The 25,430-nt window shown below is 29.6% G+C and overlaps 1 protein-coding gene across 2 annotated transcripts in view; it reads right to left on the bottom strand.

Annotated features, from left to right (window-relative positions):
• The window catches only part of LOC129965937 (serine protease 33-like), a 47,627-nt gene extending 34,893 nt beyond the window's left edge, over positions 1-12,734 (bottom strand). Inside the window, exon 1 of one of the 2 annotated variants that reach the window (XM_056080237.1) lies at positions 12,297-12,734. In XM_056080237.1, coding sequence (XP_055936212.1) covers positions 12,297-12,501 — 205 coding nt within the window. In that variant the 5' untranslated portion in view covers positions 12,502-12,734. The remainder of the gene's footprint in view (positions 1-12,296) is intronic. The other variant, XM_056080236.1, reaches the window with a different exon arrangement.
• Positions 12,735-25,430: the final 12,696 nt, after the last annotated feature.

Here is a 25,430-nt window from a genome sequence, read left to right on the forward strand (position 1 = left end):
TTTATTTTTATTTTAGTCTTCCGTACGGAAACTTTTTTTACCCACTGTATGTCATAAAGTAGTGAAAATTTTATTGTTATATTTAACTCATTAACTGCCATTTTTTTAAAGTTTTGGCCGGATAAATTATGTATATGCGCAAAAAGTTGTGTAACAATATAATTATATTCAAAGTTCCAAATGGATATCTTTATAAAATGATCAACAAACTCATTTTAATGAAAAACAAAAGACTTAGTAAATAACAGATCGTTACCATAATATCTAAATTACATATTTTTACATTTTTAGTATAATATATATAAAAAACAAAAATTTTTCTAATGCTTCAAATATGACGATTCTGTCCCATTCAACTCACAGACTGATTTTCAAATATGTTTGCTTGTTTTAAAGAAACGAGACACAGAATACTGACTGTATCTATATAGAATGAAACTAAGCTGTCAGGCGTACAAAATATATATTTTTTTGCATCGAGTGGTGTCCTTAAAATACAAAAATCTCCGAATGGAGATCGTAGCAGCTAATGGATTAATTTCAACAACATTAAGACATCTGTTGAAGTATAAAAACAAAGTTATGAAAACCTTTAAAAAATCTTCCATTAAAAAAAAACTGGATATAAGCAAGCATTTTAAAACAAACTAACTAAAGACTTTAACCTTATGCACTCGGAAAAGTAATTCGATACACACTTATTTACATAATACAAAGAATTATTTATTGCTCCAGAAAATAAATATATATAATTGTTTCAAGTTAAATTTCCCTGGAAAATGAATCTGTATCTTTTTACCATTTTGTAGACATTTTTAACACTCAAAATTGAAAAGTAAATAAATAAAACGTCAAAAAGATGCACCGTCGTGAATGGCGAGTGAGAGGTACCATCCGAGTCAAAGGGTTAAACAATTGTTACATGTTTCAATCTCTATAGAAAATATTTCGTCAAATTTACAGAAGTAACGACGTTCATGTTTCAGATTTCATTATAAGCTAGAGATTCAATTATAAGCTAGATAATTTTACTAATTTATTTCTGAGCAAAATACACATAGAAACGTTAACCAGATAAAAAATTAAGAATCATTTGAAATCATAGTGCCACAGCAACATTAATTTCAGTTTAATTTCTGAATTCTGTATTACTTAAAAAATGTTTATGTATCAAATTTTTTCCTAAAATTTTCATTCTGTATTGCGTTACTTTTATATCTTTGTTACTTACATTATATCTATTTTATAATCTCAAAAAATGCATATATTTATAAAACCATTTTCAGTGGAAAATATTTCTTGATAGTGATTCATAAATAATACAGATATTAATGTTCCCAATCGTAGTTTGCACTGAAAATACCTCTTTTGTTGTTTCCGATATAAAAAATAATTTCTTTTTATTAAGAATTTATTTATCAAAAGCAATTTTTATTGTTCTCTTTTAATTCATTTTTTTTGGTGTGTTTGGGCACGGATGAACTATGGCTAGCCAATACGACCAATGGAGAGGGGTTAAAACTGTGGTCTGCTTCAACTGTGAAAATATCGCCACTTGGCATGTAGGTAGAATTGAAGGAATTTTTTCAATACTCCAACCCTGTCGTTTTTTTTACTACTTGCCTTGAAGCGGTTTGGGGTCTCGCGGCTTTCAATAAAGGCATGGCGGTGTCTTTTTAACTTTATGTGTTCCGAAGTTTCTATTTACATGTGTGAATGGCATCCTTTAAACTTCTCCAGCCAGAATGATAGAATAGAGTTAAATCGTTTTTCTACACAATTGTGTCTGAAAGATTAGAAAAACCCTTAAAAGTTAGGTGAGGGAAAATACAAATGAATGGGCATTGATGACTATAAAAGGAAAGTGAGAATAACTCGGCTTTCTTTTTCATCTTTCTTGTTAGCAGTCCAATGCTGAGAAATCCCAAAAGAAATTATTCAAAGCATTCATCTATTAAATCAACGCTTTATATGAAGAGACGTAAAGGCCACCCTGACCTTTTTTTCGGTAGACTTTCGAGTTCGACATATCTTGAGTAGAAAATAAAAATCTACCTATGCGATTTGGAAAAATTAGGCCTATTTTTTTAACCATTTTCTAAAAAATAGAACTGATATTAAAATTTTTTTTAAAAAAATATTGAAATCTGAAAAAAGAAGTCTTTTTCAATTGCAAAAGTTAATTTTTAGACGCTCCTCTGTTATAATATACATATATCCCATTATGAAAGAATATGAGGATTCTCTTCAAATTAACTGCTTTATTTTGAACGCTTACGAGGACAACACACGAGCCGACATTTGTAATTCCAAATTTCTGTACTGTATCAATAAGTTATTGAGCTGTACAACTCTCAGGGAACACATGGAATTTCATTGCACATAGGTGGAAGTGTTCGAGTAAGGTATTAAGATGCGATATCTGCAAAATATGTTTTGAATTATGATGTGAATACTCAAAATAATATTGCAAATGTCGCATCTAAATACCTTACTAGAACAAACATACCTTATTAGGAATATTGTAAATTAATATTCTGTAATATTAACACTCCGAGTAATATCTTATTCGGAATATCGCAAATTTCTAAGAATTCGATGCTTAAATAAAATCCAACCACAAGCATAAAGTATTTACTTCCATTATCTGACAACTTACCGCTACATTAGATAGGCACTTCGCCTATAGGAGTCTGCAAAAATGTTTCCAGCACTATACTTATAAACGTAAAAATTTTTCTTTATAAAAATAACTTATTTAATTTTTGAAAACTATTTATTAAAAACAAATCTTTAAACACGTTTTGCCATGTAGTAGTTTGGCCTCATTCTTACATATCAATATATTTAAATTTTTATTACAGTGTTATTGAAATATCTCAAGTTGCACTGCAGTCTATTTAATGAATTGCTACATTCAACTATTATGTCTTAGCGCCAAGCCTTCTTTTAAGGACACTCCTTCACAAATCATAGGCAGATTGAGAAAAACCTACAAATTCACTAAAGTATCAACCAAGTTCTTAAACTTACGCATTAAAAGAAATGTTTTCTTAGTGATGGTTTTGGTAAATTTATTTTGAAATTTACATCTTAACAGGTTACTAATAAGTAATCTCCTAAGAGAACTCTTGAAATAAAAAAAAACTATGCATTATTTACTTTTGAATTTAATATCCACGAAAATGTTAAGAACATGAATGTTTTATGTGATGTATCGAATCATACACCGAACACTTAGTCGTTTGAGAAGCTCTATGGATAATTAATCATAAAGCGATTCTTTTAGTTATAATTTAAGGAAAGTATCAATGTATGGGCAGCCGTCAACATCTTTAAGCAAAAGTTTATAGCAGATATTTTTTTGACATGATGATTTGAGATTTTTATTTGTCTCCACCAAGTTATTTCATCATAAGATATAAGTTCTTTTCTTTTCAGTAATACAATACAACTTGTTTGATTAATGTCCATTTACTTATTTTTAATGGGGATATTTTATTAGTATTGACAATTTGGTCTGAAAATTAGTTTTTCTGTCCCCTCATCCTAAAATACTTTTCATGTTTGTCCTGTACATGACTGGGATCCCTATCCATACATCTACCAGTGTCAAAGCCGCTCCCCTTTTGTGCTCTTTAAAAGTCCCAACAATCATTCTTTCATTTAAAAGACTTTCCCTTTTCTTCTGCTTTATATCATCACAAAGCAAATAGTGTTAAAGTCCGAGAATGCATGACTGCACATTCGGAAGCTTGAAGAAATTGAAGGTCAACTCTAGACACTGCTCCTTCATGTATGGGCATGAATAAACCCAAATGAAACTTTTCTTTCAGAAGTAGCGCAAAATTGTTATTCTCGAATTTAGTATTTCTGTTATTCGGGCATGAAATTTCTGTAATTTTGAAACACTAATTCTATCACTTTTAGAATTAGCTATCAGAAATGTCATTTATAGCGATTTCTCGCAAAAATATTCTAATAAGATATTTAAAGGGGAAAAATAGCTCATATGTATATCTTTAAATCAAGGCTTGTGAATTTTTGAAGCAATAGATTTGAATCTTAGTTTGCGTATTTTTGAATCTCAGTTTCATGTCGCTTTTCCATCTCTATAGCTATAGTCTGTTATAACATTCGGGGTAAAGACAGTATTATTTCACGTAATTCGTCCACACTGTTTACAGAAAATGCCATAATTCCACTTCCGCATTGATTTCATCCCTTGATGGGCATGCATTATTGTATAGTTTTGCAAATGTCACATTCTGTTTCCACTTTTTAATGTTGATTTATAATTATAATTTTTGAAGCAGAGTCGTGGCCAAAGACAGAATTTTTTAACTCTTATTTCCATCCCGAGAAGCATGATTTATGAACAAGCAGAAGCGACGAGCACAACACAGAGTGAAATGAGGAAAAGCTAAAAGAGGGAAAATCAGAATTTCTCAGTGCTTATATACTGTGATTTTTATAGGGATTTTCTTCGCGTGTCAATCACAGACAAGGGAATCATAAGGATCTTTTAGAAAAATTTGTTTAAGTCACAAATATTTTATCCCCCCTTTCGGAGTGTGGGAATCACTGACGAAAGCATTTTCACAGAGCTTTTGTTGCATTAATCTGTGGTGAAAGCTTATAAGCCAGTTAACAGCTACGCTACACGAGCAATTGCTTTTGTATTGTGGTCACGTTACTCGGCTGCGAACGACAAGGTCCCAGGTTCTATGAGAATACTTTAGATCGAAGTCAATATGAGCTGAATCGAGCTAAAAACCAGGAGATTAAATAAGTTTAAATTAGACTCCAAAATATCATTCTTTATATAAAGGATAAAGTAAAATGCAATTAATTATTAGAAAAAAGTTCAGCAAGTCATTGCATTACCATGCGTTATGAAGAAACGTATGCTTTGGCGCAGAAGTTTCGAATTACTTTGAATCTTCAGTAACTAATTCTCAAAGAAGCGGGTTTTCCCCACACCCTGTTAGTGCATACATTAAAAAAAATGGGAGAAAACGAAAACAAAACGGCCTGGAGCAAGGTCTGCCTGTTTAGAAAGAGGTGTAGTAGGTCAGCAGTCAATTATACAAATAACCACAAAACTGTTGACAAGCATCCAGGAAAAAGTGTATTGAACTTTCGTGTTCAGGGAAAGCCGGGTGACGTCACCAGGCGGATGCGCGTTTCTTCTTCCTGGCGCGATCATTCATCAATCAAACCCTATCGCCAGATTTGCTTTCGAATCTGTAATAATGCTTCTTACCTGGCACACCGATGGCAAACGCGGTTTCCTTCAGTTCTAGCAATAACAGGTGGCTTTTATTTTATCCGCCAATGAGGGGAAATAGGCTCAGTTCAGCACTACTTAACAGAATGTGTCGAATTCAAAGGCGTTAAAGGAACTGATTATGGATAGTAATTTTAACACAATATTACAGTACCCTGGAAATTTAAAAATGTTAAAAGAAATGATGGAAGACATTTTTAGCTTTTTGCCAACAATTTGAAGATTATTTGAACTTTGGTTGGTGGTTGTTTTTTTTATGCAAAAGTTGGATAGTCAATGAATTGATGAACATAACAGCCAATCACAATAATCTCTGTGTATACGGCTTAGTTCTGTGGTATCGGAGTGACTGGCTGTAATTAAAAAAAAAAAAGGTGGTGATGGTTCCTGAGGAAATAATGGAATCAAGAACTGATATTGTTCGAACTTATGAATCGCCGGCATCTTGATTTTCATAAAGCCATAAGCTTCTTTTATTGTATTTCAAAATTTGCCCTTCGCCGTGATTTGCTTAATTGAAATGTACTATTTTTATATCATTGAGGTAGTTCTTTTACATTCGCTCCATATGATTTTTTTTGTTTGAAGCAATTAATGTTTTTTTAGTCATTTAGTCTTGGGTTAGACGCCGCATGTCCCACATGGGATCTAATTCCAAAAAATACTACTACTACAAATTTATAAAAAGAAACAAATATTTCCAACTTCATAAAAAATTAGAATTTTCTGTTCTTTATTAAGTATTTATTGCTTCAATATTGATTCTCTATATTTTAATATAAAGGATTCAAATGAGAGCATCAATTTTAAATATGCTCTCCTCGATTTGAATTAAAATTTTAAATAGCTATAAAAATATCCATTGTAACTTTAATAGCTAACCATCTTTAATCTTTAGATAAATGTAAAGTGAAATCCAATATCTACTTTAAAAAAAAAATATATTAAGAGGTAAATAAAAAAGTCCTGTTCAACTGAATGGTACAAAAAATTGGTATCTCTTCTGGCCTTCACTCAATCTTATCAAGAATAAAATATTCCCTAAAATACGCTGTCGATACAAAGATATAAAAGCGATATAGAATATTTTTGTGATAAATCAACATTTTTTTTAACCATTAAGTAATCCTAGTGCATGAAATAAAAAAAAATGAAGAGAATTATATTCAGAAATACTCTCAACACATTGTCGAATGTAACAGTGAATTGATAAAATTTGTTATTTGAAGGAATTTTTTATATCGTTACTTTTAACTATGCTGAAGTACAATTAAAACGTCATTCCCTCAGTTCAGGCGTAATATGATGCTGAACAAATCAGCCACATAAATGTTTATGAACAAAGGTAGGTCTTAGCACAAAATTTACCGGTAATTTTTAATATCCGCCACATTTTTATTATTATCAGACATCGTCAATATCTAGAGACAGAAATGAAAATTTGTTTCATAGCTGTCACAAAAGACATTAAACCAATTTCAATAAGATTCACACTATTAACCCCTTTCAATGGAATATCGACATTCTGATCGCTGAAATGTATGTTAATCAAACTAATGTTGAATAAATAAATTCGAGGAGATTTTTAAAACAACAGAATTTACATTTTGTTTCATTCTTATTATTTTCTGGAATACTAGAAAGTATAATAGAATAACAATACTAAGCATCTTTAAATAAAAAGTATATAAAAAAAGTTTTATATAAAAATTAAATACATGCAAAAATTTTATTTTATTTTTAATTTTTATTTTGTTTAAACCTTTATTATTATTCAAAAATATTTTTTTCAACAAATTTGAGTTTTATTACTTTTTATTTGAAGTTTAGTTTCCAGGAAAGTTGTTGATATGTGTATACAGAATTTGCATTTTGTGATTTTCTAAACTAAAGCAAATTATTTAAATAAAATCGTAACTTAAAATAGATATCTAGATTTATTTTATATAAAAAAATTATTATTACTTTTATACAAATTATCAAAAATTAAAACATATTGATCATTTTCAAGACATTGGTACAATTTTGAGAAATTTTTTGCTTTAAAGCATTTTATATTTTGAGCATCATAATAATTCATTCATATGCGTTGTTAAATAATTCATTTTATTTAACAACACATATTTTAAGGCTACTTTATTCGCATATATTTTAAGAGAAAAAAAACCAAGTGGTCATCAATTTTTTTTTCTGATTAAAAAAAATTACTGTAATTTGATGCATCTTTTATTTCGATTTATTGTAAAGATGATTATAAAATTTTTATTTAAATCATTTATGTCAGTAACCTTCGTTATGAATAAATACCAGGGGTAATTTGAAGAATGTCAAGGCCATTTTAAAATACTCGCCAAGTATCGTCCAACAATTAGACAGTCACACTAGACACAGTATTTGTGATCCTGTTTCTTGAGTGATATCTTCACATGGTGTTGCAAACATTCTGTCTTGAGCAACTCAAAACTGACACTGAACAATAATAATAATGACCGATTTGTGCTCATGGAGCCAAAGAATACGTTGAAGTTTTTCTTTCTTTGAGGCTATTTTGTTAACATACGGATGTAAGATCATTATTTCTCTATTGGTTGCGCTATATGTTGACTAAAAAAAAAACATGACTATTCCTTATTAAGAACTGTACAGTATTACTCAATAGTTCTTTCATAATCAATTTTGTAATTATGGAAAGACTTAATGACCAACCAGCTTACTTAGTCATTCTTTTTTTTTTTTTTTTTGCTAATTTTCTTATGTTCTTCTTAAAGTAATCGTAATAATGGTAAAAGTAAATTAAATAATGCTTAAATTAAAAGGTCAACGTATTTCTATTTCCTAGTTTTTTAAAAAAAGAAATTCAAATTATTTTTATCATTATTATACTTTTCGCAACAAAAACTGGCAAGGAATATATCGCAAATTCTTATATTCTCGTGAAAACCATATTATATATATGTTTTTGCTCATTAAATTATTTTATATAACAATCAATATTAAGCTTTTTTTGCAAAATGTAAAATTAATTTTTGCGACATCATAAAAAGAACTTTTTTCGATACTTCTTGTACCGCCGAACACTTGGGAGGTCTTTTCAAGTACCCCTTTCTACGTGGCAATGAATCATTTCAAGAGAGTGTCAATGCTAGTCCCTTCCCTTTCCTTTCATGTCAGAGCCCTTTTGTACTTAAATGGGCTCTTTTGATGATTTATACCTTGAGAGTTACACGTGTTTAACACTTTCGATCTTCTTGTGGAACGAAGTTGGGACACGTACTTCTCTCCAATACTGAAGGCAGTTCGTATGCAATGGAACTTCTGCGATTCGAATGTGAAAGAACGACAGAAATGTCGCTGAGTTTTAAAATTCGAATTAAGAGAAATTGAATCTAAAAAGTAATGCTCACAAGGAAAAGGCAATTTTAAAACTAAAAATGACATTCAAGATTTATATTAAATATTTAAAATTTTTATTAAATATAGTACAAATAATTTTAATAAAGTAATAATTATAGTTAAAAATTCTAATACAGCTGTGGGAAATTTGGACTAAAAATACAAAATTTTAAATATAACAACTATAACAAAATAAACTTGTATTCAAAGACTTTTTAAAGAAATTTTGTTTTGTTTTTTCATCATTTATATACATGTGTGAATTAACTATCGTAAAATTCGCTTATTAGAGAATAAAATATATGGACGTATTTAAGTGACACCAACCATTCAAAAATGAAATTTTTTGCAATTTTGGATTTTGACTTCGAATTACTTAAGTATATTCGAATTAAAAATGTTCATAGAAATTCCATTGTTTAAATAGAGTATGTAAAAAAAAATCTAAAAAATTCATGTTAGTTGATTTATTCTAATCTATTATTAAAGGAATTTTAGGTATGTTCAATACTTTTGACTTTGCACCTATAGAATCCATTTATATGGCACTCGAAAGGCAAATCCTAACCAGCACTAACAAGTATGTTGTAAAATCGAGCCATATTTGGTTCAGTTTATAATAGAATTTATTCCTTGGGAAATTTCAAATTGGTTCAAACTTTTTTTTTTTTTTTTTGTAAAGGCTATTAATAATTAATGCGTATTTTATTTCACGAAACTCAAAAATAATTAGATGAATTACTGCAATCTAATATTTTTTCACACACTGGTTATGAAAGAACTAAAAGGATTTTGAAATAATTAAGCTGAACGATTTTTAATATAATATATATATATAACGAAACTGAATAAAGCATAATATGTTAATATATTAACTTATTTTAGCCAAGTTTATACTCTTACAAAGAACAAAAAGAACATTTTCTTTTTCTTCATAAAGAATATTTTTAAAAAAATCGATGGCAACGAATTCCATATATACAAGGTGTGGGGCCTTGGCGGGGAAGGATGGAATTGTAGATGCTAGTCTCGCCATGAAAACAAATATAAACAATATATTTATTTCATTTTATGCAATGATGTCGAACGAAAAATACTTTTCTCAAGGTCTTATTTGCCCTTGCCACTTGTTTATATTCACGATATCTTCTTACGATTTTATTTATGCTTTCAACACCTAAATTTCGTACAGTTCGTTAGTTTGTATTTTTTTTTTTTTTTTTTTTTTTTGTAATAATCCGGAACTTATCTCCAACACTATTTATCAGACTCAGAAAAGAGAAAATATGTTACCTTTTAAGTTAAACTTTAAGTTAAATTTTATATTTTAATTGAAATCAATATTTATGAAAATTTAAAAACAAATCAAATTTTAAGCTACTTTCAAAGAGATAAAAAATGAAGCAGAATTATAACTTTCTGTTAACTATGAACCGAAGCAATGTTTAATATTTTTAATTTGAATTAATTGTGGATCTAAGATATACTTGTATGAATTGCAAAAGCTTAAAAATTAACTGACTGCAATGTGTTACATAGAACGCGTGCATGCACGCACGCGCGCGCGCACACACACAAATACACAACTTTATCGAGAACGAATTATTTGCAATTTATAAAGCTTTTCCTTTTTGCCAAAATACAATAGATTCGTTCTCGTATCTTTTTTGTTTTAAAGGTAGAAGCATTCATCATATCCCTTGACAACAAAATTAAGTCTTGAGATTTGAAGCTTAATTCATTAATGTAAGGGAAATATTTTTCCAGTTTAATTATTTAAGAGAAAAATTTAATCCCAAAAGAAAACAGTTCTGAGCTAAAGCAAAATTTATTTTCATATTTAATGAATTCATTATTTAGCTTTTGGTTGCTTTTTATAACTAAAAACATTATAAATATAGTAAAGCATTAAAGTTATATAATATCCAAATCTTAATTTTTTAAAAATGTATTAATTCCTTACAAATTATCATTATCATAGTATGAAAATAATCTTGTTAAACACAGTATAAATCTGCTTGACTACAAACGTGTGTCAAATTAAAAAATAAATCGGTCGAGAACAGTAAAATAAAGGCATTAAATTACGGAATTTTTCACGTATTATGCAATGAATTAGAGTTACAAAGAAGACAGTAGGACACAGGATAGAACTTGCTAGAAAGATTATCTTTCAGATAATTTTAAATATTTAAATAACGCATAATAAACTTAATTTAATCAGTAAGTCCCTTTTGAAAGAACTTCGAAAATTATATTGACCTCATGGACTCAATTTACCGCTTTTACGAGCTGCGTTCGTTCTGAAAAACCTTTATTTGATTAATGATAATTTTATCGTTATATTGCGAAACTGTTACTCACTGGCAAATATAGCTTTGGGTACAGTGAAATTTGTAAATTTTGGTTTAAATATATTTTAAAGTTACGTTTGTTTAATTTCCAAATTAGTTTTTGAAAAAGAGATGTATATTACATTAATACATCAAGAAATGTACAACAAGATAAAATCCATTTTGTTCGATCCACAACAACGTTTTTGAAAACAAATCAGTTTGATTGTTTATCACCGAAATCTATCTGCCAACAATAATGCATACAAATAAGGGTTTTAATTCTGGGCACAGAATTGTTAATCATTTCGGAGCGATAACTTCTTCATGTTCGATACTATTTTGAATTTGTATTATATGTTTTAAAACAACAAAGATGTAAAAAGTATTTCCAATATGTTTTTTAAACTACAAAAGAGAGATTAACAGATAAAAGTTCTAAAGATTTATTATAACAAATCGGGAATGTACTGTTGAATTCGGATTAGCTTAAAAAGAAAATTATCTGCAACGAAAATAAACTTTAAAGAATCGATTAAAAAAAATGAAAGAAGCAAAAATGAGATAAGTCAATTTTCGAAGGAATTGATCATGTTTATTATATCCATCATCAATCGTCATTGTTTATAAAATTTTTATTAAAGTATTAGTAAAAATCAGTAAAAGTAAATATAAAATAAATTAATTTGCGATTATTCCATAAAGATCATCATAAATATAAAGAATTTTGCCCTTATGTTCTCATAAGTGACTAATCCAGCAAACAAATGAAACTGATATTGCAATTAAAAATAATCAGAGAAAAATATCAAAATAAAAAAAAATAATAAAAACCGCAAGAAGCAAAATTTAGACTATTGTAAATTCATCCATATTAGTAATGCAGGAAAGCATTAAAATTGTATTTTAATTACAAAAATTCTTTTATTATCTTTTTTCAAGATAAAAGGGATTTAACATAGAAACAGTTTCTTAAATCACAATGTAATGGAAGAAATTTTGTATTATTAATAATACTGTAATCTTGTATTACCATTTAAAATAAAATATACTATTACAATTAGAAGATCAATTATAAAACTCATGAAATAAACATTGCTTTTTTATGACTTCTTTCCTCAAACCCTAATACCTTTCTTCCAATAAAAAAGCAATAAACATAGATGACCTCCTGATAGAAATTAAATCTAAACCAACAAAACACGAACGATTGACCCCAACTCCTCGAAGATTCTATCATGAGAAAATAATAAATATCAGATAGAAAGTCGGCCACTCACCTGTTGTTAGAGTGCTATCTGCCGTTATAAAATCCTCCGTAAAATTCTTCGCACCTTCAATCGTTGTTGTTTCCTTCCAGTTTTCCGAAGTTGTCGTGGTGGGGTGGGCCCACGTGCTGGCCAGAGAGCCGGCCAACAAGCCGAAGAGTATGCACAACATTCGCATGTTTAACCGCGATCTACAGAGAACACCTGACATGGTCATCACATAATCCAGAAATGAAAAGCTACAGAAAAACACTCTCCCGCGTCAGAGCCGAACGACGAATGGACTGCGAGATGCGAGGGGTCGAACTGGGTTATTGGTCAGGTAAAAATCGCTTGGCAGGTGCGACGCCATTGTTATGACCTAGTGACCCCGATCAGGGTAGTAGCTTCTTCAGGGAAGGAAATAAAAGGTGTGTGGGGGTGTCCGAACCGCGAGAATGTGTTGGGGTGGGAGTTTCACATTTTTGACTACAATCGGACTTCGCACCCCTCTTCGGGGGTAGATAAGGATTGAAGTTCTTCTCCCTTCAAGGGGGAAATGTGATTATAGTTGTTAGGTGTTCATTATGCTGGTATAAATGGAAATAATTTGAGGATTTGAAAATAATTCAGGGTTTCTTTGCATGAGAACATGTTTTCTACAGTTATGTGTATAATAACATGTGGCATGGGAAACAATTTGACAACTAATAGCATTCCTGAAATATATGTTTAAATCTTATTTAAGAACACAGGTAATTCTTTATAAGAATTCTAGCTGATAATTAAAAAAAAAAAAAAAAAAAAAAAGATGCAACTATTAGTTTTTATGGTTAAACTTGTAAAATGTAGTTATTAAAAAAAAGATGCATTCAATAAAAAGCGAAATGAATTTAAATACATTTGCAAATGTGTCACAAAAAATTAAAATATCGAAGTCTTTGCTAAGAATCAGAGTTAAATTAACATCCGCTAAATTGCTGTTTCATCGACCTATTTTTGGAACAAAAGTTTATAAAATAAAAAAATTAAAAAAAATAAAGAAACCGATTCCAGTTTGAACCTACTTTTCTATATCATTTACTACTAAATTGTTTTGTAATCTCTTTCCGATGCTTTTTCCGTTGGTGCGCCCTCTTCCGTGCTAGTTCTGTTCACTTCTTTTGCAACTTTAATTAAGATTTTATATATTTTTCTAGAAAATTCTACAGATTGCGTTTGAGTTATTTTGACATCGAATAAAAATGTCAGACGGTTTCAGTTGAAGATAAATAGTAAAGAAACAGGATCGGGGTTCGATTTTGTTAATATTTGCGAGTTTTCTTGCAGAGACTGAATATTTAAGAACAATTTGTACTTCTATTTTATGCTTCCTAATTCAGGAAAATAATCAAATAATTGCTGTGGATGTTATGTATTTAAGATCCCTAAGGATTGATTTACTTTTTTCATTTCTTATAAGCATAATGATATACAATGCTTGAAATATTAAATTAAATAAAATCTTTTATAATGAGACTGACTTGAATAGCGTCTCCTGGTTTATTTACTATGTTTTTACTTGTTCATATTTGTTAATGACTCAGAAAAAGTAAATATTGTACGGATCATAATATTTTCTTTGTCTTCTGTTTCTAATTTTTAATAAGCTATAAATATCAAAAATTCTGAATTTCATTTTGTCATTTGCTGATAAATAAAAGTCTTGCGGAAACATTTTTAAGTTGATGCATTTTAGTTTTTATCAGCATTTGAATGAAAGCACGAGAGTATTAATTTAGAAAGTTTTTATAATAGAAAAGGAGTCAATCTACATGTTTCGAGAAATTCTGAAATGTTGTTGCAAAAGGGTTATCTCCCAGATAATTATTTAAAGTAAAAATGCTTTTTAAAAAGCAAAATAAGCTTTTTGTGAGAGCATTTTTTCAGTCACTGAGAGAAATACTCCTCATAAATTAGAATTAAAATAATAATAATTTTTTGTTTCAATTACTATAAAAAATTTTGCCCTTTATTTATAGTGCAGATTGTGGTTTCATTTCCTTATTGTATTGTTTTTAGCGTCTCCCACTTTCATTTTCTTTCGCCCGGATTTATAACAAATAAATATTTTGAATTCTTAAGTGCACTTATAAAAATGGGTTTAAATTTTTGTTTATTATTATTTATTCTTTTTTTTAATTGTTAATATGTTTCATAATTCACTAATACAATTATTTTGAAATTTTGCAATATTTTTTTCTCTAATTAACGACAGGATAATCATATTATATTTAAATTTAATAAATCCATTATATTAATTAATCAATTATATTCAAATTTAATAAATTAATCAATTTATTGATAATTAAGTTAAGAGCACATTAAAATATAGTAATATCATCAGAAATACTTACCTATGCAAAATTAAAGAAATTTAGTTCACTAGGAAGTAAATGGAAAATCGATTGCAAAATCCCATATTTACAAACACGAAACAAGTCGAGCTAAATAAAATCGTATGACAAAAATTTGGTAAATGGTTCACACGATGAGTTGAGTGATCACTCAAAAAATTCTAGCAAGAAAGTGCAGTAATGATACTAATAAAAGAATGCTCTTTTTTCGTCAATATGAAAAAGCTGTATTCCGTTCTAGTTTTAATTCTATCACTTCATAGTTCCGGCTTCATTGGATTATTATAACTTTTTCTCAGCAGTTTTATGTTGATATTTTTTTTTTCGCTTATTAAATATTTCTTCTAATTTTATACTTTATTTACTATTGCTTCTGTGCAGACATACAAAATTCTCCTAAACATTTTTGATAAGATTCAATTTTGTTATTTCTAGAATTTTCCGTTGGACCTGACTGTGGTAGATGCACTTCCCGTTTAATTTCATCGATGTTTTTAATTCTGTTGTTTGTTTAATTAAACTAAAAATTTCATCAAAAAAGTAAACATTCAAAAAAAAAATCACTAAATTACGAAATGATCTAATATTATTAGCACTAGTTTTTTCTGAAATTTCATTTCTTGTTTAAGATATGTTTTCATATAATTAGCAAATACATAAATTAAATCTATGTTGGAAATTTGAATGTAGAGTAACGGTAGATACGTTTCAATTTGAATCTGAAATAAGGTAAAGGTGAAGTGATATTAGAAATGACTCATTAATCTGAAATCGAATTTTTCCAAGAAATAATATAAATGAATGTCATTTTTCTAAACATTGATAAATGTTTTTATTTTCCTTTTCTCAAGCAACAATAGAGACTTCATCATACAGAAAATAAAGAATATCTATTCGTAGTTAAAATTGTTACATTCATTCCAAAAACTCATTATGTAAAGACATTTTTTCACTTCAAATAGGTTTTTATTCTGTGTGCACAGTATGGAGAAATTAAAATACGAAAGCTTATTGAAAAAATAATATTTAATATCAAATATGTTGGCTATGTCCTTCAATTTTAAAAGTAACAAGCATACTGAAAAGTGTTAATTCTCTCAATGGATTTAAAATAATAACATAACGAATATATCAGACGATCTCTTAGTATACTCAGTGATATTCAAAAGAGATCCGAAAAAATCGTGATGACAAATCGGGCATAAAAATAAATTAATTTTACAACACAAGACATAATTAAACGGGAGTATCAGTTACTCACTGGAAGGCATCGTTTAATGTGAAGTGAATGAATAATATATTTCTATTAATAAAGATAGCGAAAGTAGAATAATTTTGAGGAACAATTCCGGAATGATAAGCATACATTATATTTCCGAGCAGCTCGTGGAAGTGACAGAACAAAGCCAAATTGTATCGGGAAATATTTTCAAAATATGTTCATCCTTTGTTGAAATATTCCACAACATTTATTGTAGTTGAGTACTCGTGCCATTCGCGATTATTATATTATATCTTCGAACCTTATTTTTATACACGAATTAATTTATAAACAAGTTTTATTTGAATTAATGTATTTTTTTCGTTCTTTCTTGTTTTGCTGACGTGTACGTTGTGCGTATGCGCCTCTGTGTTCCTATCTAAAAAATAAATGTAAACTCTTTTATCTATTCTTCAAATTTATCGAAAATTCTGTAGAATGACCTTACATATGTGAAGAGGGATTATTTGTTGTGTCGTATATTTATAGCTACGTAAAATTTTTCAATTTTTCTTTAACTCAGCAAGGAAAAAAGATTAGAAACTATCGTTTCTGAAGAGTCCAAAATTTAGCAACTTGATGAACACGTTTCAGTAAGCTGATGTTTCGAGTGTTGCACGGCTTTAAGGAAACGAGATAATGAGAAGCGATATTTGCACTCTATCTCAGATCTATGACTAAGATGCATTTGTCAACGCCTGTACAAACTGTATTTAACAGAAAAGAGCAGGCACGAACAAAATCCGTTTGTCTGTTTCAACACTGAATCATTCTTTTAGCCGCTCTAACCTTCTGGAGCAATCCACTTTTTATTTGTCTATTTTCAAGATCATTGCTTTCTGAAAAATGTTTAAGCTTTCTTAGAAAATAAGTTAAGAAAGAATCTTGTTTTGAAGAGAACTGAATTGATTGCTAGAATATTTCGTTATCCTTTACTTTAATTTGTATTCAGTAGAACTCAAATATATTAACTGGAATTAATCAATACCAAACTTAATTCGAATGACCGGATCATCGGATAATAAATGAAGAAATATTATTTAATAGAAAAGAAACGAAATTTACTTATAAAGTATTAATGCAATGACTGCAAAAACAATGTTGTCCTCATTTTATGTACTTACATATTTAAAAATCAGTGTTTAAACATTTCTGTTAAAGTTAGATGCTTCGCTGTTTTTGCTTTTTTTTTTTTTTTTTTTTTTTTTTTTCATTGGGAAGATTTTTTTCTATCAAAGCGATCTGAATAACTGTAACTCTATTACACTTAAAAGATGAAAAAGGGAACTTTTTCATTTTTACTTCCGCTTAAAAAGCTTATAATATTAAAATTTCAAAAATATTATTCACTATTAAGAGTGAACGAGATAACAAAAAAACTAGATAGTTAATTTAAATGCAAAAATAAGTTTATAAAAAACGTAATATGGATAAAAAATTATATCTTGCTTCCTTTACAAATTTAAAATATGAAAACTAAAATCAATAACGTATTTTCTATTTTACTGTTTAAAAATACTGAATAAAATGAATGTGATGTTGTTACAGATAGCTATTTTTTATGTATTTGATAAAAACTACTTATTCAGTCTTTTCAACAAGCATTAAGACTTTTTTTAGGCATTACATATTTTTTAAAGATAAAAGTTATTGGATTAAACGATTTTGGAGAAAATTCAGCCTAGTGTGTTTCATGGTTCTACTGGTGTTACATTTTAGAATCTAAGATGCAAATTGCGCATATTACGAGGAAATGAATATTCCAGAAAGAGAACCGTAAACTCGTAATACGACTTTTTATAATTTCGAAATGGGGAATGCCCTTATTTTGGTGAAAAGCGATGAGATGATGAGGATGATCCACTGGGTGGCCTTCTCTTTTCAAAACTTCAGCGACAATTTAGTACCAGGAGAACGATGCTTGACCCACGATGTCAAATTTTTGTACCAAGAAACATACGCTAATAATCCTTAATCAAGTTTCTATATAGAATCCTATTTCCTTTAAACCCTAGCTAGGACAGAGATGGGCAAACTTTTTCGGTCGCGAGCCAAAAATCGAAAAAAAAAAAAAAAAAAAAAAAAATGGTGGGCCAAGATAAATTTTTGAAAATGAGAAAAAAATATACAAGTACCACAATTTAAATATGTTAATGAGATGAATGAAATTGCGATTTTATTTTTAAAAGTTCCTTATATTGAGGTTCGAAGTGAGATGTACTGATTCTAAGGAACGAGACTAGATGCTCATATGTCAGTCTACTTCTGAAATTATTCTTTCTAAGGTACATAGATGAAAACACTTGTTCACATATATAAGATAAAGCAAACATAGAACTGATTTCCTTGGCGTGAGATATTAAATTTGGGAAACTTACTTTCGATAAAGATATGTAAAATTCTAACTTTTGCATATTTAGAAAAAACTGCTTGAGTTGATTGTTAGATTGCAACTCAATTAATTCAAGCTGCAAAGCTGAGCTCAGTGCTCCACAATTTACGTTAAAAAGCATGGTAAAAATATCCAATTCTGTTTGAATGGCACTGAAATCTTGAAATCTACGTTCGAATTCAAAATTCAATTTTTTAAAGCAATCTTCATAATTTTTAAGCTTCTCTTTATTTACAGAGGGTATTGAATTTCACCTCGAGAAATGAGAAAAGTCGTTCTTCGCTAGTTGCCCAGCAAACAGATTAAGTTTTAGTTTAAAAGCTTTGAGTTGGGCCCAGATATCGTCGATAAATTGATTTTTCCCTTGCATCTTGACATTCAAGTTCATATGACAAAGAAGATCTATGAAAAATGCAAAGTCCGAAAGCCATTCTGTATCTTCTAACATTTCGTACTCTGCAGAACACTGTTTCTCATGGAATAACGACACAATGTCGTCTTTCAGCTGCCAAACTCGCTCGAAAAAACGTCCTGCACTAAGCCACCTTACTTTCGCGTAATACAGTATATCAGAGTATTCAGATTGAATGGACTGAAGAAAATCTCGAAATTGCCTGTGAGAAATATATAAAAAGATTTGAAAAATTTCCTTACTTAAATGAATCAAATACTATACTAAAAATATTTATATAAGAAATATGCATTAATATAAAAATTGCAAGGAATTGATACCGACGCATATACAAAACAATCTCACTAAAAGAGGATAGACGTCTTATGCAAATTTATCCATCCATAAATTTCATTTTTAAGACAGAGAAAATACTACAAGGATCACATGGCACATATACAGATTGTAGTGTATTAGGATGAATCCTTCTGTCATAATTGAATAATGGAACATACAATATTACAAAATGAAAGTTTGGAGAACGTAGCGTCGATGAGTGTGCTTTTGTTGTAATAAAATCTATTTTTTCCCCCTTGATATTACGTTAAATAAAACGTTTTAAAAAAGACGTTTAATTTCAGAAGTGTTTATGCTTCTAATAAAAAATAATAGATACGATTTGCATTGTATCTATAAAAGTACAAATAAATTGTTAATAACGATAACAATCCTCTCCTTTATTGATGATTTCTTATATTAATGAAATAAAAAAAAATTTCAGTAATTATTATATTATTATTTCTTAGGGAAATAATGGGAATGAGGATAAATTACGGAAATAAGTGCGTAAATTTAACACTTTCGATTATTGGCATATTTACCGGATAGTTTTCGATTACTTCTAGTTCTTTAGTTATTGTTTTTATATCCGCACTCTCATCGATTTCTTTGTACGCTTGTGTCAGGGTTGTTTTGGTATACATAACAGTGCATTTTATTAGTTATTATTATATTTTGTTTAATAATAACTAATAAATTATTATAATTTTAACCCTTGTATTAAAATATTTTGATCAATCATTGTTTTTTGTAGTAAATGTGAATGAAAATATGAATCGAAGAAGGATTTTTTTCGTCTTTAATACTGTCTCAGAGTATCGATCGCAAGTATTTGATGATAGAAAAATTAATCTAATAAAATGAGTTAATAAATTAAAATTAGAGAGAGATTACTATAAAGTATTACCATTTAGAACTTAGTGATTGTGATATTACTAACATTTTTATGATATAATATTATTTTTAATTGATAATTTTCAAGTTATTGAAGGTATTTTCAAATTTTTATTAAAAACTATTAATTTTATTAAATGTTTTCTTTAAAAATATAGCAATACTGGTTTAAATAAATTTCGAATTTTATTTCTTACATCATAAAATTTCTGGGATAAAAAAAATATTTTTAGACCGTTGTTGTTAAATACTAACAAAAAATACGTAGGCCGCTTACTGTTTATTCCTCAGAAATTATTCCATTATTGCCAAAAGTAAATAAAAAAATAAAAAGCAATGGACAAAAATCATTTCTGTTTTGTAATCTATATATTTTGAAGAATAAAAACACTAATATGAATATCATCTTTCTAAAATGCTGCTTAACTAAAATTTCGGAAGTTTTGCCTCATTCGAAAGTTCTTTTTTTTTCACCGAGTTTATGCATTTTAAATGATAGGAATATTTTAAAAATATATTTAAATATTATTCCCATTTTATCTGTTGTTCTAGTTCTATTTAAAATTTATGCGGTTCAAAAGTCACAATCTTTCGAATATTCATATCACATACAGGGCCGGAGGTGATACGTTAACTTAACATTGGCCTTTCCATAAGGAAACATCTGATCTGCGTTATCTCGTAAGAAAGATGCATACTTGGCATAGTATGGCAAAAAAAAAAAAAAAAAAAGAAAGAAGAAAAGAAAGAAAGAAAATCTATGCATCGTCACCCCCCCCTCCACCCCCCACCAAAAAAAACTCACAGGATGGATTAGCTTGGCGTAAACTGCTCGTTTGAGAATACTCGCTCATTTTGAGGTGATGCCTATGCTCGTAATAGGAGGGATGGACGAATATTTTTAGACAATGGTCCATGCTAACAATTTTAGACTTGTTATCAGATTTATTAAGGCAAAGGGGCCTTTCAAAAGCTGTATAACCTGATAGGTTCAATTGAAATGTATTCAGAAATTTTTAGTTGTATACTTCCAACAAGCACAAAATAAGAAACACATTATGACTATTAAATGAGTTAACGCTAAAAGCTTAGTTATATCAGAACAAAAATAGTCTAGTGTCGTGTGTGTTTCGACATCGTTTTGGACAGCAACACTTTATTTACGATACGGGGCAATCATATACAATTGTCGCATCGTTTTTCTTTTCCGCAAAAGGGTTTGCATTTGACTGAAAATTGATTTTAGGAAGAGAAGATATAAAAAGAATCAATATTAATCATTTATTAATTCTTTGCACTCGGATTTTTCCTCTGAGGCACCATTCAAGATAATGCACCATTTTGAGGTTTTATTTATTTTTTAATTGTGTTTGTTAAAAATACCTAAATAAATAAGAAGATGTAAATTAATTTTTCGTGGAAATTCAATTTAGATTAATTATACATATTTCTTTTTCTGAGCAATTTTTATTAGGCATTAGTCCTCCAATCCAATTACTTTTCCGAGTGCAAAAGGATAACACGACACTTAATTGCTTACAGCTGTTACGGGAATTTAATAGATCAGCCGAGATCTGAAATTTTGGAGATCCAATATTTAATTTTTGATAGTATATTCAGCGGGCAGCAAAAAAACTCAGACAAAGTTATTGCATCATAGAATAGAAGTTATCTAATTTCTTTTTAATTTGTGTTCATTTCTTTTTGTCAACCACTTTAATTATAAAATATCTTATAATATATGTGTACAGAGGTCTGCTATTTTTGAGTTACTTAAGCAAGGAAAACGACAATGTGAAGTCGTTTGTTTGCTTAATGTTTCTGGCAAACAGTGTCTGATGCAATCTGTGGTTTCAAAGAGCTTGGCAATGATGATCGACATCCAGTCCAGGAGATGGGGAAAAAACGTACGGTGAACACTTCCAATAACCTTAAAGTCATCAAAAAGCTCGTGAAATGGGAATAAATGACCGATCAATGTGAGGAATGGCAAAAGCAGAACTTGGACTAAAGCCTTACAAAATCCAAAAAGTTCTGCTTCCCACTGAAGAAAACAAATTCGTGAGGTTTCAAAGATGCCGAAAACTTTTGAGACGGGCCGAAGGTCAGCGCTGTGAGAAATTCCTTTTCACTAATGAGAAATTTTTTACCGTCCAACAAGCTCATAACTTCCAGAACGATGTGGTATGGTCTATAGATGCTCCAAGCACCTTGGCAATTGTTGAACATCGCCAACATCCGAAGTCGGTCATGGTCCGGTGCGGAATTTGTGCAAATGGTAAAACACCTCAAGGTTTTGTGGATGAGGGCGTTAAAATAAATGTTGTACTTCTGTGGGCCCAAAAGCCCTTCTGCAATGTAAACTGGGCGTTTCAACAAGACTCCGCACCAGCTCACAAGGTCAAAAAGACACAAGAGTGGATTACATCGCATTGTCCGGACGAGATATCATCTGGAGAGTGGGCACAACACTCGCCGAATTTCAATCCCTTGGATCACAGCATATGTTCGATTTCAGAGTCTAGGGCTTGCACTAAACCGCACAAAAGTTTGGAACCCCTAAAGCAATTGCTTTGGAGGGAATGGGTACTTTAAAGGTAGAAGGATTGCGGCCCATTGCTGAAAATTTCATTACCAGTTTGCGTCTCTACGTTGATGCAAAAGACAGCCATTTTGAAACCAATTAATTTATTTATTAGCAAAAGTCTATTCTTATCATTATTTGTAACATTTTGTTAATTCATTTATTTTCAATAAAGTTACATTAAAAACTGTTTTTTCGAATATTTTTGCCGTACCCTGTACTTAGCGAAATATTATTTGACCTGATATTTTAATTGTTGGAGAGGCACTCTGTTTTGTTGCTTTTCTTTCATTTGCATGCTTTTACCCATCACAATATTAAAAAAAAAAAAAAATGCACACACACACACAGAGAGAGAGAGAGGGAGAAAGAGAAAGAGTTTGTTCTTTCTTTTGTAAATTTGGATATAATATATTGTATTTCTCATTATTTATCTTGTTAGAATATTTGAATACAGGATAGAATATGGATTACATTTTAACAATGAGTAATTTCAATTGATTACTCATTGTTAATTATGAGTTATTTAAATAATTGACTACATACTTTTCACATCAAAACAGATGGTTCATCGAGTTATCAGAAAAGGTGTTTAAAAATTAAATTTTAGCTTACTTTAATTTTTAACATTATTTCTAATTTATATTATTTGAACACAGTTCGTTTTAGATTGTTACTTGGAAATCTGTTTTAACTGTAATGATCCGTCTGATTTGTCGACAGCTTTAAAAAAAATTATCTAATAACATTTTTTAATGTTTTTATACTTTCCGCCTTCTTTTTTCTATCTTTTTATGCTTTAATATTTCCCACTAGACCATTGATGGGCGTAAGGGTATATCTGTACCCCAATATAAAAATTCTAAAAATCATCCTAATGTATTTAAAAGTTACTGATAAACTTGAATAAAATTTTATTAAAAATGCTAACAGTTGATATATTCTGTGTAGTAAAATTTTTTGTTTAAAACGAAAGCTGCTGAATTTCATTAAGCTCGTTTCTTAGCCGAAATTTTCGTAAGAACACATAATGCGTTATTCAGTAGTGATTTGGTCGGTCATAAATTTCTACATGCTGTCAACTTCAACTTATTTATTGTAGCAATTTTGAAATTAGCATAATAATGTAAAACACCCGCTGTAAAAATCCGGCAAATATTCCTTTTTTCCCTTTTAAAAAATGTGATTGTTTCCATTTGTATATTTACTGTCTTCAAAGCAAAATGTAAAATAGATCAGACTGATAAATCTATATTTGGTACTGAATCCAAACCTTTACCTTGAAAAACGCTTAAACTCGAGGTTTGCGGATATTTTCATCTGAAATTTCAACGCTTTAAATCTTGCCAACGACTCATTTAACCTCGCTCGTAATTCAAATGTTTACTGACGTTCTCTAGTTAGTCTGTGAGAAAAATTTCTGCTCAACATGCGCCCGGCACGCTACGTATCCGCTTTGCACTGACAGAGTACGACCAGAATCACGCAATTTGTGCGAGAAGCGAAAACAAAGCAAACAGAACGAAACAGTAGGAAATTTCAAGCGACCTAAAACAAAAGTGACGTATTTAAAAAATAAAAAAAGAGAGACACAAAACAATTGTTTTTGTTGCGATTGTCGGAGAAAGAGAAACGGAATATTTAAGGCTCATAATGAAATATTCTCTTCATATTCGAGGCGTAGTTTAATTAGGCAGCTTTTTTAAACAGAAATGTTGGTTTATATTGAAAAATATAGTATAAAATATGACATTTTTTTTTTCTTCTATCCAATCAATTAACTTTCCTGCAATCATCTCTCACGGAATAGGGGGGCACAGACTTTCGAGGTTAAATGGCCCCATTATGTAACACTTTTACCTTTTGGTATTCCCTTGCTGCATTTGTCAATTTACACATTTTTTTGGGGGGGGGGGGAATTAGCGATATGATTAGAAATTTTTTATGCATGTCTTTCATTAGTTTATACGTTTTGAGATTTGTTTTTACATTTTTATTGATATAAAAATAATTAAAGCTTTATAAATTGTACATTGTATTAAATCTACTTTCTACGTTTTTTTTTTTTTTAAATTATTTTTGAATGGTTGTTTTGAAGATCTATATACGTGCTCCAGGTAGGTTGTATTGTCATTAATAACAGTTTTAATGTTTTATAACTGAACCAAAAAGAAGTCCCAGAGTGCGATGCGTCACATAGTGTATTTAATTAGTGTATCACATAGTGCACTGCTATTTTTTTATTCTTTTGGACCTACAACTTAAATTTTTTTACTCATTTGATAATGTGGTCAAATAATACAAATACGAAATCAGCGGCAGTGGAACTTTTTCGCATATTCTTTAATAAAGGTGCTATCCCGAGACCGCGCTGTAGGGTATTGGCTTAAAATAGTTAGGAAATACTAACCTTTGTCGTGAATTTAGCATTTTTACGGAATCTATTGTGTCATCTTTGGCGAGTTTTTTGGCGAATAATCCTTGGCATGCGGTTAATTGTATTCGAAAATCAAATTTGTGAATGAGACGGATTTTTCCCAACCAAATGAAGTAAAAAAATCGACACGAAATTACACTTGTATCACAAAATCCTATACCGAATTTGATGTATTTAAATCACTGCATTTTTGAGTTATCTCGTTTATATATTTCTAAAAGATACAAACAGACCGATGATCAAACACTCTTTAAATTTGGCTCAAAATTTTACATGTGTCTACTCTGTAGATGTTAAATATGTGTGTGCCGAATTCTTTTCCATCTAACTCCTTTCATTTTGTAGTTGTGGTGTTAAGTTATATTCAAACAGCCGGACAGACAGACTTCCTCTGACCGGATTTTGCTCAAACTTTGATAGAAATCTACACAATTTGATGTAAGAATCATATACCAAATTTCCTCCGTCAAAAC

The sequence above is a fragment of the Argiope bruennichi genome, chromosome 4 (assembly GCF_947563725.1).
Source record: "Argiope bruennichi chromosome 4, qqArgBrue1.1, whole genome shotgun sequence".
NCBI classification, from domain to species: domain Eukaryota; kingdom Metazoa; phylum Arthropoda; class Arachnida; order Araneae; family Araneidae; genus Argiope; species Argiope bruennichi.